Source organism: Scyliorhinus torazame, chromosome 2, assembly GCF_047496885.1.
Source record: "Scyliorhinus torazame isolate Kashiwa2021f chromosome 2, sScyTor2.1, whole genome shotgun sequence".
Classification (NCBI taxonomy): Eukaryota; Metazoa; Chordata; class Chondrichthyes; order Carcharhiniformes; family Scyliorhinidae; genus Scyliorhinus; species Scyliorhinus torazame.
The window spans coordinates 290,421,950-290,439,809 of record NC_092708.1 but is presented as its reverse complement, the minus strand read 5'-3'; the positions used below and the strand labels follow the sequence as shown (position 1 = coordinate 290,439,809).

Below are 17,860 nucleotides of genomic sequence, written 5' to 3'. Positions count from 1 at the left end.
TAAATTAAGCACACTGGTTGACTTGTCTCTATTTCCTCTCTTTTATCGCTTGTGTTATGCCATTCCATTTGCTTTCATAGTTACATTAACTGAAGTCTTGCTGTAATAGCAATTGACCTAATTTTGGCTGTATAGTAATATCTCAAAGCAGTCTTTGCATTGGTTTGGCTCTCTCATTTTTGTAATAGTTATATTTTAAAATGGTATGGGTTTTAATCTTTGAAATATGTTTTTTGTAGGAACACCTCTATCAGAACTGCTGGAGGAAGTAGAGTGTGCCCCTTCACCACGATTGGCACTGACTCTTAAGGTAGCAGGTTTGGGAACATCTCGTGAAGTGGAGTTGCCCCTCTCAAACTACAGGGCTACCATTTTCTGTTATGTGCAGAAACTGTTGCAGCTTTCTTGTAATGGAAATATAAAATCTGATAAGTTTAGGCGCATATGGGAACCAACATACACGTAAGTGAACATAGCAGGAATTTGTGTGTGTTTTGGATTTTTTTGATTAAAAATATGTCTAGAGTGCATTACTTATTTATCTAAAATTCTCAATTTACATTCTGAAGTCCTTGGCTGCCATTTGATTAGGTCAAGTAATGAATCTTTCCTGAATGCCTTATTGTTTAACTTTGACATGTGAACCACCGCCCCATGACATTCAATGGCATTATCATCACTGAATCCCCACAATTAACATCCTGTTGATTGATCAGAAACTGAACTGGACTAGCCATATTAATACTGTGGCTACCAGGGCAAGGCTAGGAATCCTACGGCGAGTAACTCACCACCTGAACCCCCACCCAAAACCTGTCCATCATCTACAAGGCACAAGTAAGGAGTGTAATGGAATACTCTCCACTTGCCTGGATGAGTGCAGCTCCAACAACACTCAATAAGCTTGACACCATCCAGGACAAAGCAGCCCACTTGATTGCCCCCCCTTCCACAAACATTCAAACCCTCCACCACCGAACAGTGGCAGCCCTGTGTACCATCCTGTGCACAGGATGCAGTGCAATAACTCACCAATGTTCCTTAGACAGCACCTTCCAAACCCACAACCAGTACCATCTAGAAGAACAAGAGCAGCAGGTACCTAGGAACCACACCACCTGGAGGTTCCCCTCCAACTGACTCACCACCCTGACACAGTGGGCTAAACAGCTGGCTTGTAAAGCAGAACAAGGCCAGCAGCGCGGGTTCAATTCCTGTATCAGCCTCCCCGAACAGGCACCGGAATGTGGTGACTAGGGGCTTTTCACAGTAACTTCATTGAACCCTACTTGTGACAATAAGCAATTTTCATTTCACTTCACTTCATTTCAAATATATCTCCTTTCCTTCACTATCGCTGGGGAAACATACTGGCGCTCCCTCCCTAACAGAACAGTGGGTGTACCTACACCTCAATGTCTGCAGCAGTTCAAGAAGGCAACTCACCATCATCTTCTGAAGGGCAACTAGGGATGGGCAATAAATGCTGGCCTAACCTTCTAATTCCTGCCCATCCTTCTAATTCCTGCCCTTTGCCAACTCCTGAACCCACCATCTACCCTACCCGGTACAAACCGATGATTATTATAAATTGGGGTCCAAACCGATGCTCCCTCCACTCTCTTATATATCCTCCATTGCCCCCAGATTCTCAAAGCCGCCACCACCACCGGACTTGTGGAGTTTCGAGCCGGCGAGAACGGAAGAGGTGCCATTATCAGTGCTCCCAAACTTGAGTCTTTACATGATGCCACCTCCATCCGCTCCCATACTGACCCCTCCCCTACTACCCACTTCCTAATCATGGTCTCCAGCCCGGTTATGTATTCCTCGTGCTCGGACCTTTTTCTCCACCTCCTGGATCGCTCTTCCATGGGTCTCTTGATTCTGCACAACTTGATCAATCGAAGCCTTAATCGGGTCCAGCGTGTCCTTCAGCTTGGCAAAGCAATCTTTGAAAAACCCCACCAGCTGCTCCGTCGACCACTGTGCTGGCCCTGCTTCCCCGCCATGCTTTCCCGCATTACCAGCTCTGCTAGCGTCTTTCTTATAGGACTTTGCCTTCTCACACGGCTACTTCTGATCCAATTCTCCATACACTGGAGGGGGATTTCTCCTTACTGTCTCACTCTTCACCGATTTATCCCATAAAATCCGGGGGGGAAATGTCCAAAAGTCCGTCACAGGCGGGAGCTATCAAATGTGCAACCTACTCCTCCATGGCCACTACCGGTAGTCATCTTTGCCATTTATAATACTAGAAAAGTTAATATGCTAGAATTGAACTCGGCGGGTCCGATACTCTGATTTCAGGCAAGGGCTACTGTTCGTGCTACATTTGCAGTGAATATATGGAGCAAGGGAGTTTTCACACTGAATTAGGCACATTATAGTCTACAATTTAATTTAATAATGTACCCAAAACTCACTCAAACCAAGTGGTTTATTATTGACTAATGTTGTAGGCCATAACTATTTTAAAAGGTATTTGGTAACCTTCACGTGTGCAAATTTCATGTAAACAGGATTTCAATAATTGTACGGCAATCTTGAAAATGAACAAGTTAAATCGCTGTCGCACAATGAATATTTAAATAATACAACATTTCACTTCTTGTACTTTTTGTGTCAGTGAAATGGATTAATATGGTTTCCACAAATAGCTTGAGCCTGAAATGCACTTAATTAGATTTCTTTACTTTCTCAATTAGAGACATATGTTCAATGCAGCACGGTAGCATTGTGGATAGCACAATTGCTTCACAGCTCCAGGGTCCCAGGTTCGATTCCGGCTTGGGTCACTGTCTGTGCGGAGTCTGCACATCCTCCCCGTGTGTGCGTGGGTTTCCTCCGGGTGCTCCGGTTTCCTCCCACAGTCCAAAGATGTGCAGGTTAGGTGGATTGGCCATGATAAATTGCCCTTAGTGTCCAAAATTGCCCTTAATGTTGGGTGAGGTTACTGGGTTATGGGGATAGGGTGGAGGTGTTGACCTTGGGTAGGGTGCTCTTTCCAAGAGCCGGTGCAGACTCGATAGGCCGAATGGCCTCCTTCTGCACTGTAAATTCTATGTTGTATTTAACTGGAATCTATTTTAAGTGTTGCAAATGCCTTGTGCTCGAGGAGCTTCAGCTCAGATTAATTGAGCTGGAGGCCAAGCTCCAGGCACTGTGATGCATCAACGGGCAGTGTTACCTGGATACTTCGTTCCAGAAGGCAGTCACATCCCTTCGGATAGGGTCATCTAATTTGATCAGGGACAGGAGCCTGTCGACGCAAGTGAGGCAGGTAAGGGAACCGAGAACAAGAACAGAAAATGCTGGACAATCACAGCAGGTCTGACAGCTTTGACAAAAAGTCCTCCAGACTCTCAATGTTACCTCCCTTCTCTCCCCACGGATGCTGTCAGACCTGCTGCGATTGTCCAGTATTTTCTGTTTTGGTTCAGATTCCAGCATCCGCAGTAATTTGCTTTTATATAAGGGGTAGAAGTGGAGGAGCCTCAATCCTTAGAATTGTCCAACTGGTTTGTGGTCCTTGTGGCTTGTACTGATGAGAACGGAGGCTGCAGGGTGGATGAGCAAACTGCCTGTGGCATTGTAATACAGGAAGCCAATCAAGTGGGGGGAGTAAATTGGAATGTTGTGGTGGTAGGAAACCGTACAATCAAGGGATATATATACTCCATTCTCTGCAGCCGAGAGTGAGAGTCCAGAACGCTGTGATGCCTGGCAGCTGCAGTATGTCCATTTTGGCAGGAAGAATAGAAAATCGGTGTACTATTTAAATGGAGAGAGAAAACAAAACTTGGTAGTACAGAGAAATCTGACTGTCTTAGTACATGAATCACAGAAGGTTGGTGTGGAGGTACAGCAAGTAATTAGGAAGGCAAATGGAATATTGGTGTGTATTGCAAGAGGAATTGAATATAAAAGTAGAGATGTTTTATTGCAGTTAAACAGGGCCTTGGTGAGACCTAGAGTACTGTGAAGTTTTGATTTCGTTATTTGAAAAAGGATATAATTGTGTTGGAAGCAGTTCAGAGACGGTTCACTTCACTCATTCCAGGGATAAAGGCTTATCTTATTAAGAAAGATTGGACAGGCTCTTTGGAGTTTAGAAGACTTAGAGATGTTATTGAAACATAAAAGATCCTGAGGAGAGGATGTTTCCATCGTGGGGGAGACTAGAACTGGGGGACACAGTTTAAGAACAAGAGGTTTCCTTTTTAAAATGGAAATGAGGAGAAAGTTTCTCTGAGGATTGTTAATCTGTGGAAATCTATTCCAAGGAGAGCAGTGGACGCTGGATCATTGCATTTATTTAAAGCTAAGTTACATAGATTTTTGATTGACAAGTGAGTCAAAGGTTAAGAGGTGCAGATAGGAAGGTGGAGTTGAGACCACATCAGCCATGGTCTTATTGAATGCAGGCTTGAAGGGCCAAATGGCCTACTCCAAATCTCATGTTCCTCTGCAGGATGTAAATTCCTATGATAGCCAAAAGGATCACTTTCATTGTTTTTTAAATGATCTAAGCTTAAAGTGTTGGGTGAACTATAATCTGCTTCTGGTTATTTGCTCACTTATCCTTGGAGCCTTTGAAGCTGATGGGGTGCCAGAATGGAGATGTTTTCTCCTCATCAGTGCTGGATTTCTCTGCTATACGCACAAAACGATGCAGACCAAAAGTTAATAACTGTAAACTGAATAACTGATGAGTGCTTATGATTTCTTCCAGGATTATGTACAGAGAGATGAAAGATTCTGATAAAGAAAAGGGGGAAAATGAAAAGATGGTAAATAATGTTTCTCTTCCTGCTGCACTGTTATCAGTTTTTTGCTACTAAGAATAACAGACTAAACTATTACTGTGATAAAATTGAAGTACTAATATACTTCTGACAAATAGACTTTTTAAATCTAAAGCATGAGTAATATAAAAGTTTAAATGTTTTAATGCATGTACAACCCGTAAGACTTTACAATCAGGAAAGACCAACCTTTGGTTCTTCCTGTTGTAGGGCTGCTGGTCTGTAGAGCATGTGGAACAATACCTTGGCACTGATGAATTACCAAAGAATGACTTGATAACCTACCTGCAGAAGAATGCAGATTCAGCTTTCCTGCGGCACTGGAAATTAACCGGCACTAATAAAAGTATTAGGAAAAACAGAAATTGTTCTCAGCTCATAGCTGCATACAAGGTATATTACCGTGCAAATATTTTTTCTGGATAATATACATCTGCACCCATAAAAGCAAAAACAATGCTTATGTTGTAGTGTTTTGAAATGAGCTTAATTTAAGGTTGTAGCTTTAATGCATTTATGTTCTATAAAAATATTTATGCTCCTATACAAGTTCAAATTTATGCTAATTATGATTTGCAAGTGGCTTTGACTAGAAGTGCATGTCGTTGAATATTTTTACAAGGATCTTAAATGAGTTATTGAGTGTTTTTTTTTTAAACAAAATTTTCTGCAGGAATTTTGTGAGCATGGATCAAAATCATCTGGACTAAGCCATGGATCCATTTCATCTTTGCACAGTTGTGAAATTCTTAGTGGAACACGAGAGCAGCCACAAGCGAAGGCTGGGAGTGGACAGAATGCCTGTGGTGTGGAAGATGTCTTGCAATTACTTCGTATTCTTTATATTATTGCTAGTGATCCATACTCCACGTGGAAAGGCCACGAAGGTTAGGCTGAATCTTTCTCATGGAAAAAGATGCATAGAGTATATGAATTGAGGTATTCTATATAATAATTGTTCTTTGAGTTCTCTGGTGTGTTTTTTTTGATAGAAAGTGATGGTCAGCTTGAGTTCAACGTTTCACCTGAAGAGTTCACGAGCAAAAAAGTCACCACAAAAATCTTGCAGCAAATTGAGGTAATTGCTTAAATTTAATCGAAGAACAAATTCTGCATACATTTTCTTGCAGTTCGATTCACGATGTATTGTATTGCTAAATGTGGAGGAGTGAATAATGCAATTATTAATAGCTCTGCAATCTCGATGAAGATATTTGATTGTTGTATCAGTTAATTGTAATGCAATTCTATGTTTTGAATTTTTGGATTTTGACTCACTTTTTGATGTGCTATATATTTTTATATTTTCTTTAATGGTGTTTATCACAGGAACCTTTGGCTTTGGCTAGTAGTGCGCTACCAGACTGGTGTGAGCAGCTGACCAGCAAATGTCCATTCTTGATCCCTTTTGAAACTAGACAATTGTACTTCACCTGTACGGCATTTGGAGCATCAAGGTAAAAGATGGACTAAAGTGTTATTTCTTAGCATTCCTATTTCTTTCCATTATAAAGCATCTCCGTACTGGCACAATATGTGACTATGGCCTTGCTTTTGCTTTATCGTTCACCTAAAGTTTAGAAATGTTCAGCCGAAAACTTGGCACAGCAAAACAAACGTTAGCTTATAACTGAACTCATTGTTTTTTATTTTTGCTGAGGATGAGCATGTATAACTTCAGTCCATACTTTCTGGCTGTGTGTTTAAAATTAACGTGTTCTTCACATCACTGTTCACTACTACATTTTAGAGCAATAGTTTGGCTACAGAATAGACGCGAGGCCACCATGGAACGTACCCGAACAACCACAGCGGTGAGACGCGACGACCCAGGAGAATTTAGAGTTGGAAGATTAAAACATGAACGGGTCAAGGTTCCTCGTGGTGATACATTAATGGAGTGGGCAGAGAATGTCATGCAAATTCATGCTGATAGGAAATCTGTTCTGGAGGTAAATAGTAACAAAAAACTTCTAAACTTCTGGACCATGATTGTGTGTTTGGACAAGAGAATTAAAAGGGACTGTTTTGTATTCCTCTTGGAATTCTCAAAGGAGAGGAAATTGAATCACTCCATTTCGTTACAAACTGCTTACAGCAGTGAGTAGCCAAACCATAAAGGCTATGCGATTGCCAGGGATAATTAATGATATTTTCCTGAATTTGCTGGTTTCAACCAGAGTTCGTGTAATTGACAATCACCTTTTGAGGGGGTTAAGATATCAAGGTCCTGCACTGTTAATTGTCTATTTTCCCAATATTATCTATGAAGGAGAGTATTATATAATTTGTTGGTAATGGCATTCACTACATGGGATTCTTGTCCTGAGATCGTTCACCAACTCGCTCGTCCCTTGCTTCTCCGTCCCGCTCACTGACCCTGCCACTCCCTCACTTGCTTACACCCGCTCGCCACCTCCCTCTGAGCCGTCGCTCACAGCAAGGGTTCCCGAGAGGAAACCGGCAAGCAGGAGGTAAGTGATTGAGTTGGTAAGTTATTAAACACAGTAATTGTACATTTGCACCATGTACGATTACTAATGCATTTGTATTTCATCATCTTTTTGGGCTTTCTGTACCAATAAAACTCTTGAAGAAATAAATCCCAGTAAATCTATTCTTTAAATTCTACTTGTAGCCTAATTAAAAATTTTCATTATCCTAATTAGCCTTAACTATGTTTCTAACCACTGCTTTAAGGAGGCCAACAGAATGCATGGGTTGACTTCATACATCTTTACAATAAGCGATTATTAATTATCTTGAGCATTGGCTAAAAGAGAGCTTCACTGCTCTTTGTTATTTGCAGAGATGATATATAATTTTTCTTCAAGTATTTTGGCATCAATCTGTGACTGCCGTATGTTTGCAGGTTGAATTTTTAGGTGAAGAAGGAACTGGTCTTGGCCCAACTTTAGAGTTCTATGCACTCGTAGCAGCAGAATTTCAAAAGAAAGAACTTGGGATTTGGCTGTGTGATGATGATTTTCCCGATGATGAATCCCGCCAGGTATGTAATTTGAAATGCTTTGATATACAGAAATTACAATTGTTATTTACTGATTAAGACTCTGAATTTAGCAAGTTGCAACAGGATTTTATTCATAATATGAAGAGCAATGTGATAAAGATTTATCGTGCACGTGTTATTTTTCTGATTTTAAACAGGTTGACTTGGGAGGTGGACTTAAGCCGCCAGGATATTATGTACAACGATCGTGTGGACTTTTTTCAGCTGCTTTCCCTCCGGATAGTGAAGAAATGGACAGAATAACCAAACTTTTCCATTTCCTGGGAATATTCTTAGCCAAGTGTGTTCAGGACAACAGACTGGTGGATATTCCAATTTCTAAACCTTTCTTTAAACTCATGTGTATGGGAGACATCAAAAGCAATATGAGTAAACTATTACATGAATATGGGACTCAGGTAGATGGTAACTTGCATTATACCGAAAGCCAGTCCGAGGCTTCAACAGAAGACGGTCATGATTCAATATCCGTTGGAAGCTTTGATGAAGACTCAAAATCCGAGTTTATCCTTGATCCCCCTAAACCCAAACCCCCTGGTTGGTTCCACGGGATTTTGACTTGGGAGGATTTTGAGTTGGTGAATCCACACAGAGCTAGGTTCTTGAAGGAAATCAAGGAACTGGCAGTGAAGAGACGGCAAATATTAAGTAACCGAGCTCTTTCAGAAGATGAGAAAAACACACAACTCCAGGAGCTAACTTTAAAGAATCGATCAGGGTCAGGGCCACCACTTGGCATAGAGGATTTAGGGTATGAATTTTCTTTTTCTACTTGTGTTGCAGTGATTCCGTTATGTCTGTGTACATGATTTCTCCAATTTAACAGTTTTTGGCATGAGCCAAAAGATATATTGGTCACATATTGGGCTTCATAGACTGTATCTACAATTAAAGATTGAGTCCTATGTTGGAAAGTTTCAAATAACCCGAGGTCTGAAAGTAATTCCTGTTGTGGCTCCAAAAAGCCAGCCCAAATGAATGCAGGGTAAAGCAATGCGTTCATTTCTGGATTGAACAGATTTTGTGCACGATTGAAGACCAAGCGAAGAACAGTCCACATTTCACCACAGTTACACTGTCAATACGAGCTTGTGAAGTGTGAATAGTGCCTAGTGTTTTTCATTAACATTGACTAGGATAGGACTAGAGACCACCAAGTGAGGGTTTGGCCTGTCAAATTAAAAGAATAATGTAATTATTCAGAAAAGTATGTTTATTGGGACAGTTGACTAATGGTGTTACCAAAGAAATACTAATTTTTTTTTTTTAGCACTGGCTCTTGGGAAAGTCCAAATAAACCACATCCACTGGCTCCCCTTCGTCAATTCTACTAGTTACATCCTCAAAGAATTCCAGTAGATTTGTCAAGCATAATTTCTCCTTCATAAATCCATGCTGACTCTGTTTGATCCTGCCACTGCTTTTGAAGTGCTCTGCAATAAAATCTTTGCTAAATTCTAGAATTTTCTCAGGTACCTGGCTTACTGGTCTATAATTCACTATTTTCTCTACCTCCCTTTTTAAATAGTGGAGATACATTAGCTACCCTCCAATCTGCAGGAACTGTTCCAGAGTCTATCGAGTCCTTGGAGTGCTGTAGTGTTCATTGATAGGTTTCTTTGCACAGCTGCTTGCAATGGGGGCAAGAACTAGTTCATTCAGGCTTGGAGAGCCGAAGGAGCTTGCAGTACTTTTCTTTGTTCTTTATTTGGTTTTGGGGTGTTGTTGGGGGTAGGTGGACAATGCTTGTGGGAACTTGCGGTTATGTCTGTTGGGGTCATTGTCCTTTATGGTCCGTGGTAGTCCAGTTCTTTTTAATACTATTTTCATTTTTGTAAAAAGTCAGTTCTCGGGGAAGTATTTTTTTGGTTGGCACATTGGGTGATGGTTCAGTCATACAGGAATGATGGATATTTGCAGATGCGCCAGGTCACTTGTCTGGCTGAACCACAAGGCGCGCACAAGGCAAAAGGTTTGAGGGAGGGGGAATAATGAGCAAAATTCAGATGACAAAAGTGAGTTATTTTTTGCAAAAAAACTAAATGCTTCCACTGAGTCATTTGAAACCGACTGTTAAACATTGGGTATTTTTGACTGTTTGTCTACATTTTGCAGGCTGAATTTCCAATTTTGTCCTTCGTCCAAAGTACATGGATTTACAGCTGTTGATTTGAAGCCAAATGGTGATGATGAGGTCAGTGATAAAATGTTAAGAAATAATTGGAGACGTGTTTTATTTTATTTTTAACATAGAACATAGTCTCTGCTCTTCCTATAGTCTCTGCTCTTTCTCCGCCCCTTCATCTGAACTGCTTCTGATATTAGCATTTGGGTTGGGTAACATGACAGGCTTGGGTTTCTCTTTGCTCAGCCTTGTGTATTTCTTTGTATCAGCTTGTCTTTGATTCCTTGGTAAGAGAGGAATGTTGACAAAGCAGTTGGAATGAAACATTGTTTGGCTTTAGTATTGGTTTGTTTTTGATTCACCTACTACGCTGTTGTTCTAGATGGTAACGATAGACAATGCAGAAGAATACGTGGAATTGATGTTTGACTTCTGTATGCACACTGGAATACAAAAACAGATGGACGCTTTCAGAGGTAAATCTGCTTAAGCTCTTCATTACCTGACACGTTTTTCTGTGGCAAATTCAATGGGCAATTAATGCGCAAATTGAGGAAGCTTTTAAGAATAATACAGAAGCTCAGGGCAAGGTGGCATTTGTACAAAATAAATGATGGAGCAGTTTAATTTGGGAAGAAGTGCTTGGACATTACATGAGGAATAATGTTTTATGTAACTGTTAATGACAGAACTTTTGAGAAGGAATAGAAAGTTGAGGATTTAAACAAAAGAATGGTCACGTGTCAGTATATTAATATCTGGTCCGTATCCAATCCTGTCATTATTGGGAAAGTTAAATTGTATTGAACAAGTGAAATTGTATCAGAATGCTCTTTGCAAAGTTAACAATAATTGTAACAGGTGTAGTAAGGGAAGGTATGAATTGAAAGACTCGATTAGAAAATGTAGGAATTTTGAGTTATTTATAATTTCCTCTCTTTCCACCAACACCTCCTCTCCCCCCAACATTTCCAGATGGATTCAATCGTGTCTTTCCTATGGAAAAGCTGAGCTCTTTCAGCCATGAAGAAGTTCAAATGATCCTTTGTGGAAACCAGTCACCATCTTGGACTGCAGAGGATATCATTAACTATACGGAACCCAAATTGGGATATACCCGTGATAGGTATTGAAGCTCTGTATTATCAAATTACAATTCTGCATATGGATTCATGTGTTATTAAAAATACTAAGGTACTGGGTGGCATGGTGGCGCAGTGGTTCGCACTTGTTGCCTTTTCTTACCCTTTATGTGAACCACAAGCTGTTTCTTTTATTGACCAAATGACCACACAACCGGTATGTTAGCTAAAAACATAGTTTATTAATAACACAAGACTTGTATCTCTATGCAATAATACACGCGGCTCCGTACTAAACTACACCTAACGACTAAGATGACCGTCACTTAACTTCGAGTGACCGGCACTGTGCGAGATAAGGCCTTTATCCGGGTCCACGTGGTCGGTTGGAAGTTGTTGGGTTCATCTCAGCTGGGCTCGTCCTTCAGGAATGGTCGCGGGTTCTTGAACTTGGTTGTTCTGCTACAGTTGGTCGCGCACAGGCCAGTCCCAAAAGAGATCGACCTCTGGAGTTCCGGTTGTGGCGATGACCAGCTAAGTCGCACGTTTCGGCACCTCCCGTTTCAACGGACTTTTGGGTTCTTATCGGGAGCCCCAACGGAAATTTTTTACGGCCATACCCAGTGTGAGGCAACAAAGGAAGGAGTCCCCCCGGGTGTGGATGGAAAGAAGCGATAGTAGTGGCCAGATTGCGGAGGATCCTCTGGAGCAGCGGCAGAGAAGAGAAGGGAGAAGCAAGATGGCGGCTAAGGGAGCCCGGATGGTATGGGGCCCGGAACAGCAGGAGTTCCTCCGACGATGTGTGGAGGAGCTCAAGAAAGAGGTGCTGGCACCGATGTTGCTGGCGATTGAGGGATTGAAGGAGACGCAAAAGACCCAGGCGATGGAGCTCCGTGGAGTGAAGGCAAAGGCAGCCGAGAATGAAGACGAGATACAGGGCTTTGTGGTGAAGACGGAGACGCACGAGGCACTACATAAGAGGTGCATAGAAAGGCTGGAAGCCCTGGAAAATAGCTCGAGGAGGAAGAATCTAAGGATTTTGGGTCTTCCCGAAGGGACAGAGAGAGCTGATGTTGGGGCGTATGTGAGTACCATTCTCCATACTTTAATGGGAGCTGAGGTCCCAACGGGCCCCCTGGAAGTGGAGGGAGCATACCGGGTCCTCGTGAGAAGACCAAAGGCAGGGGAAATACCGCGAGCAATAGTGGTGAGATTCCACCGCTACAAGGACAGGGAGATAGTCCTGAGATGGGCTAAGAAGACACGGAGTAGCAGGTGGGAGAACGCGGTGATCCGCGTGTATCAAGATTGGAGTGTGGAGGTAGCGAGAATGAGGACGAGTTTCAATCGGGCCAAGGCGGTGCTCCACAGGAAGAAAGTAAAATTTGGAATGTTGCAGCCGGCGAGACTGTGGGTTACACACCAGGGCAAACACCACTACTTCGAGACGGCAGAGGAGGCGTGGACATTTATTCAAGAAGAGAAGTTGGACTAGATTTGAGGAATTGATGCTTGGAAAGAAGTAGCGAGGTGGTGTCAAAGAAATGCAAAGGGGGGGGGAGGGCTTATCTGTAAAAATGTTAGACGGGAGAACCCCCCCCCCGAGGGGGGGGGGGGGGGCACTAAGAAATGTGGGCGCTGGTGGGGAAGGGGAGAGGGAGCTGCGCCACTAGGGGCGGGGCCGAGAGGGAAGCGCGGGTTTTTTCCCCGCGCTATGGAAATTGCGGCGGGAAAAGTGGGCGCAGGAAGGAAGGGGGCCTCACAAGCAAGGGTAAACTGGGGAAGCCAAGGTCAGCAAGAGTTTGCTGACTCCCGGAAGCAATATGGGGGGAGCAATCAAGCTAGAAGGGAATCTAGCGGGGGGGGGGTTAACTGGGTTGCTGCTGCTGAGGGTAAGGGGGAGCTGATACGGGATGGGATGGTCGGGACGGGAGGGCGCCGTCTGGGGGACAAACGGGTGCGTGGGACCCGGTTGAGGAGCTGGTTTAAAAAGGGGGATGGCTAGTCGACGATGGGGCGGGGGGTAAAGGGCCCCCCAACCCGGTTGATCACGTGGAACGTGAGAGGGCTGAATGGGCCGATTAAGAGGGCAAGGGTATTTGCGCACCTAAAGAGACTGAAGGCGGATGTGGTTATACTTCAGGAGACGCACCTGAAATTGGCGGATCAGGTCAGATTAAGGAAAGGATGGGTGGGACAGGTATTCCACTCAGGCTTAGGTACAAAAAATAGAGGGGTGGCAATACTGGTGGGGAAACTGGTATCGTTTGAGGCTAAGACCATAGTGGTGGACAGTGGGGGCAGGCACGTGATGGTGAGTGGCAGATTGCAAGGTGAGGCGGTGGTGCTGGTGAACGTATATGCCCCGAACTGGGATGACACGGGTTTTATGAAGCGCATGTTGGGGCGCATCCTGGACCTAGAGATGGGAAATTTGGTAATGGGGGAGGGACTTCAACACGATGCTGGACCCAGGGCTGGACCGGTCCAGATCTAGGACCGGGAGGAGGCCGGCAGCGGCCAAGGTGCTTAAGGGGTTTATGGAGCAGATGGGAGGAGTAGATCCCTGGAGATTTGCTAGACCGAGGAGTAAAGAGTTTTCCTTCTTCTCCCACGTCCATAAAGTATACTCCCGGATGGACTTTTTTGTCGTAGGAAGGGCGCTGATCCCGAAAGTGGCAGGAACGGAATATTCGGCTATAGCCGTTTCAGATCACGCCCCACATTGGGAGGATCTGGATCTAGGAGAGGAGAAGGAGCAGCGCCCACTTTGGAGATTAGACATGGGACTGTTGGCGGACAAGGACGTATGTGGAAGGGTGAGGGGATGTATTGAAAGATATCTAGAGGTCAATGATGATGGAGCAGTCCAGGTGGGAGTAGTATGGGAGGCGCTGAAGGCGGTGGTTAGGGGGGAGCTGATTTCCATAAGAGCCCACAGGGGGAAACAAGAGGGTAAAGAAAGGGAGAGACTGATTGGGGAGATTCTGAGGGTGGATAGGCAATATGCGGAGGCCCCGGATGAAGGGTTATACAGGGCAAGACGGAGACTACAGACAGAGTTTGACTTGCTGACCACTGGTAAGGCGGAGACGCAGTGGAGGAAGGCACAGGGAATACAATACGAATATGGGAAAAAGGCGAGCCGATTGCTGGCCCAACAACTTAGGAAGAGGGGGGCGGCAAGAGAGATCGGAGGAGTTCGGGGCGGGGAGGGTGAACGGGGTGTTTAAGTCATTTTATGAGAGGCTGTATAAGTCCCAACCCCCGGAGGGGAAAGAGGGAATGATACACTTCCTGGACCAGCTGGAGTTCCCGAGGGTTGAGGAGCAGGAGGTGGCAGGTTTGGGAGCGCAGATTGAGGTGGAGGAGGTGATTAAAGGAATTGGGAACATGCAGGCAGGAAAGGCCCCGGGACCAGATGGGTTCCCGGTGGAATTTTACAGGAAACATGTGGACCTACTGGCCCCACTCCTGACGAGAACCTTCAATGAGGCTAAGGAAAAGGGGACACTACCCCCGACAATGTCGGAGGCGACGATATCGTTGATCCTGAAACGAGACAAAGACCCGCTGCAATGCGGGCCATACAGGCCCATCTCCTTCCTAAATGTAGATGCCAAGTTACTGGCCAAAGTGATGGTGACAAGGATAGAGGACTGTGTCCAAGGGGTGGTACATGACGACCAGACAGGGTTTGTTAAAGGGAGGCAATTGAATGCCAATGTACGAAGGTTGCTGGGGGTGATGTTGATGCTCCCACCGGAGGGGGAGGCGGAGATGGTGGTGGCGATGGATGCAGAGAAGGCATTTGATAGAGTGGAGTGGGACTACCTGTGGGAGGTACTGAAGAGATTTGGATTTGGAGAGGGGTTCATCAGATGGGTTCAGCTCCTGTACGGGGCCCCGGTGGCAAGCATGATTACAAACGGGCAACGATCCGACTATTTCCGATTACATAGGGGCACAAGACAGGGGTGCCCCCTGTCCCCGTTACTGTTCGCGTTGGCAATCGAGCCATTGGCCATAGCGCTGAGGGGCTCTAAGAAGTGGAGGGGGGTGCTCGGAGGAGGAGAGGAACATCGGGTGTCATTATATGCGGATGATTTGCTGCTATATGTGGCGGACCCAGTGGAGGGGATGCCAGAGATAATGCAGACACTCAGGGAGTTTGGAGAGTTCTCGGGATATAAATTGAATATGGGAAAGAGTGAACTTTTTGTGATGCACCCCGGGGAACAGGGCAGGGGAATAGACGATCTGCCGCTGAGGAGAGTAGCAAGGGATTTTCGATATCTAGGGATCCAGGTGGCCAGGAACTGGGGAACCTTGCATAAACTTAACTTGACGCGACTGGTAGAGCAGATGGAGAAGGACTTTAAGAGGTGGGACATGGTGCCCCTGTCATCGGCGGGTAGAGTACAGGCGGTTAAAATGGTGGTCCTCCCGAGGTTTCTTTTCGTGTTTCAGTGCCTCCCCATACCGATTACAAAGGCCTTTTTCAAGAAAGTGGACAGGAGTATTATGAGCTTTGTGTGGGCTGGAAAGACCCCGAGGGTAAAGAGGGGGTTCCTGCAGCGCAGCAGGGACAGAGGGGGACTGGCACTGCCGAGTCTGAGTGACTATTATTGGGCCGCCAACGTGTCTATGATATGTAAGTGGATGAGGGAAGAAGAAGGGGCGGCGTGGAAAAGGCTGAAGATGGCGTCCTGTAAGGGAACAAGTTTAAAAGCACTGGCGACGGCACCGTTACCGTTCCCCCCCCGAAAAAATACACCACAAACCCAGTGGTGGTGGCGACTTTGAAGATTTGGGGGCAGTGGAGACGACAGAGGGGAGTGACGGGTGCCTCGGTGTGGTCCCCGATAAGGAACAATCACAGGTTCGTCCTGGGGAGGATAGATGGGGAATTCCAATCTTGGCAGCGAGCAGGAATTGGGAAGTTGAAGGACTTGTTCTTGGACGGGACGTTCGCGAGTTTGGGAGCATTGGTAGAAAAATAAGAGTTGCCACCTGGGAATGCCTTCCGATATATGCAAGTGAGGGCATTTGCGCGGCAACAGGTGAGGGAATTTCCGCAGCTCCCGATGCAAGGGATCCAGGACAGAGTGATTTCGGGGGCATGGGTCGGTGAAGGTAAAGTGTCCGATATATATAGGGAAATGAGAGACGAGGGGCAGACGATGGTAGAGGAGCTGAAGGGTAAATGGGAGGAGGGGCTGTGGGCAGATGCCCTAAGTAGGGTAAATTCCTCGTCCTCGTGTGCCAGGCTTAGCCTGATCCAATTCAAGGTTCTACACAGGGCGCATATGACGGAAGCAAGGCTGAGTAGATTTTTTGGAGTGGAGGATAGGTGCGCGGTGAGCCCGGCGAACCACACCCACATGTTTTGGTCATGTCCGGTATTGCATGGGTTCTGGGTGGGTGTGGCAAGAGTGATCTCAAAGGTGGTGGGGGTCCGGGTCGAACCGAGCTGGGGGTTAGCTATATTTGGGGTTGCAGAAGAGCCGAGAGTGCAGGAGGCGAGAGAGGCCGATGTTTTGGCCTTTGCGTCCCTAGTAGCCCGGCGAAGGATTCTACTTATGTGGAAAGAAGCCAAACCCCTGGGCGTGGAGGCCTGGATAAACGCCATGGCAGGGTTCATAAAATTGGAGCGAATAAAATACGCACTAAGAGGTTCGGCTCAAGGGTTCACCAGGCGGTGGCAACCGTTCCTTGACTATCTCGCAGAGTGATAAGGGAAAACTGGAAAGACAGCAGCAGCAACCCGGGGGGGTGGGGGTATTCGGTGTTTGGGTTTTTTGTTCTTTTCTTTCTTTCCATGCTAGTTGTTTATATTTATTTTTTCAGTATTATTTCTCTTTTCTTGTTCTTTTTCTGCACTTGTTGTTAGTTTAATATATTGTTTAAATAACGGTCAATGTACATTTTGTTACAAAGTTGCAAAAATGGAAAATTCTATTTGATCGAAAAACTTTAATAAAATACATTAAAAAAAAAAGAGATCGATCTCTAGTGCGCAGGGCTTTTTATCCTTCTTCTCTTTCCCGCCCTTTTGGGCGGTCCTTACTCCAGGTCCAATGGATCGATAGGGTTTTCAATAACCCTCATCGATCTCAGCCAATTAGGGGGCGGATACCTCTCTAGCTGGGCGGGTCCTAGCTATCCATATGACTATATGTCCATATGACTATGATTTAGTGGCCATTACTGAAACATGGTTAAAAGATGGTCACGACTGGGAGTTAAATATCCAAGGGTATCAGACTATACCAAAGGATAGAATGGACGGTAAGGGCGGTGGTGTAGCTTTGTTGTTTAAGGATGGCATCCGGGCAATAGTAAGGGATGATATTGGTGCTATGGAGGACATGGTTGAATCAATTTGGGTGGAAATCAGGAATAGTAAGGCGAAAAGGTCACTGATAGGATTAGCCTATAGGCCACCAAATAGTAACAGGATGGTAGGGCAGGCAATAAGCAAAGAAATAACGGATGCATGTAGAAATGGTACAGCGGTTATCATGGGAGATTTTAATCTGCATCTCGATTGGTTTAACCAGGTTGGTAAAGGCAGCCTTGAGGAGGAGTTTATAAAATGTGCCCGGGATAATTTCCTGGAACAGTACGTAATGGAACCTACAAGGGAACAAGTGGTCCTAGATCTGGAGTGTAATGAGGCAGGATTGATTAATGATCTCATAGTTCGGGATCCTCTTGGAAGGAGCGACCACAATATGGTGGAATTTAAAATACAGTTGGAGGATGACAAGGTAAAATCAAACACTAGTGTTTTGTGCTTAAACAAAGG

The 17,860-nt window shown here is 44.9% G+C and overlaps 1 protein-coding gene across 8 annotated transcripts in view; it reads left to right on the top strand.

The window, feature by feature from the left end:
• hectd1 (HECT domain containing 1) overlaps positions 1–17,860 on the top strand; it is a 124,584-nt gene that overhangs the window by 101,945 nt on the left and 4,779 nt on the right. For 6 of the 8 annotated variants that reach the window (XM_072488161.1, XM_072488179.1, XM_072488154.1 and 3 more), the window contains exons 29-40: positions 240–462; positions 4,739–4,796; positions 5,022–5,204; positions 5,485–5,698; positions 5,804–5,889; positions 6,141–6,268; positions 6,562–6,763; positions 7,684–7,821; positions 7,980–8,593; positions 9,958–10,036; positions 10,350–10,443; positions 10,943–11,093. In XM_072488161.1, the coding sequence (XP_072344262.1) occupies positions 240–462; positions 4,739–4,796; positions 5,022–5,204; positions 5,485–5,698; positions 5,804–5,889; positions 6,141–6,268; positions 6,562–6,763; positions 7,684–7,821; positions 7,980–8,593; positions 9,958–10,036; positions 10,350–10,443; positions 10,943–11,093 (2,170 nt within the window). The remainder of the gene's footprint in view (positions 1–239; positions 463–4,738; positions 4,797–5,021; positions 5,205–5,484; positions 5,699–5,803; positions 5,890–6,140; positions 6,269–6,561; positions 6,764–7,683; positions 7,822–7,979; positions 8,594–9,957; positions 10,037–10,349; positions 10,444–10,942; positions 11,094–17,860) is intronic. The other 2 variants (XM_072488198.1, XM_072488188.1) reach the window with 1 other exon arrangement.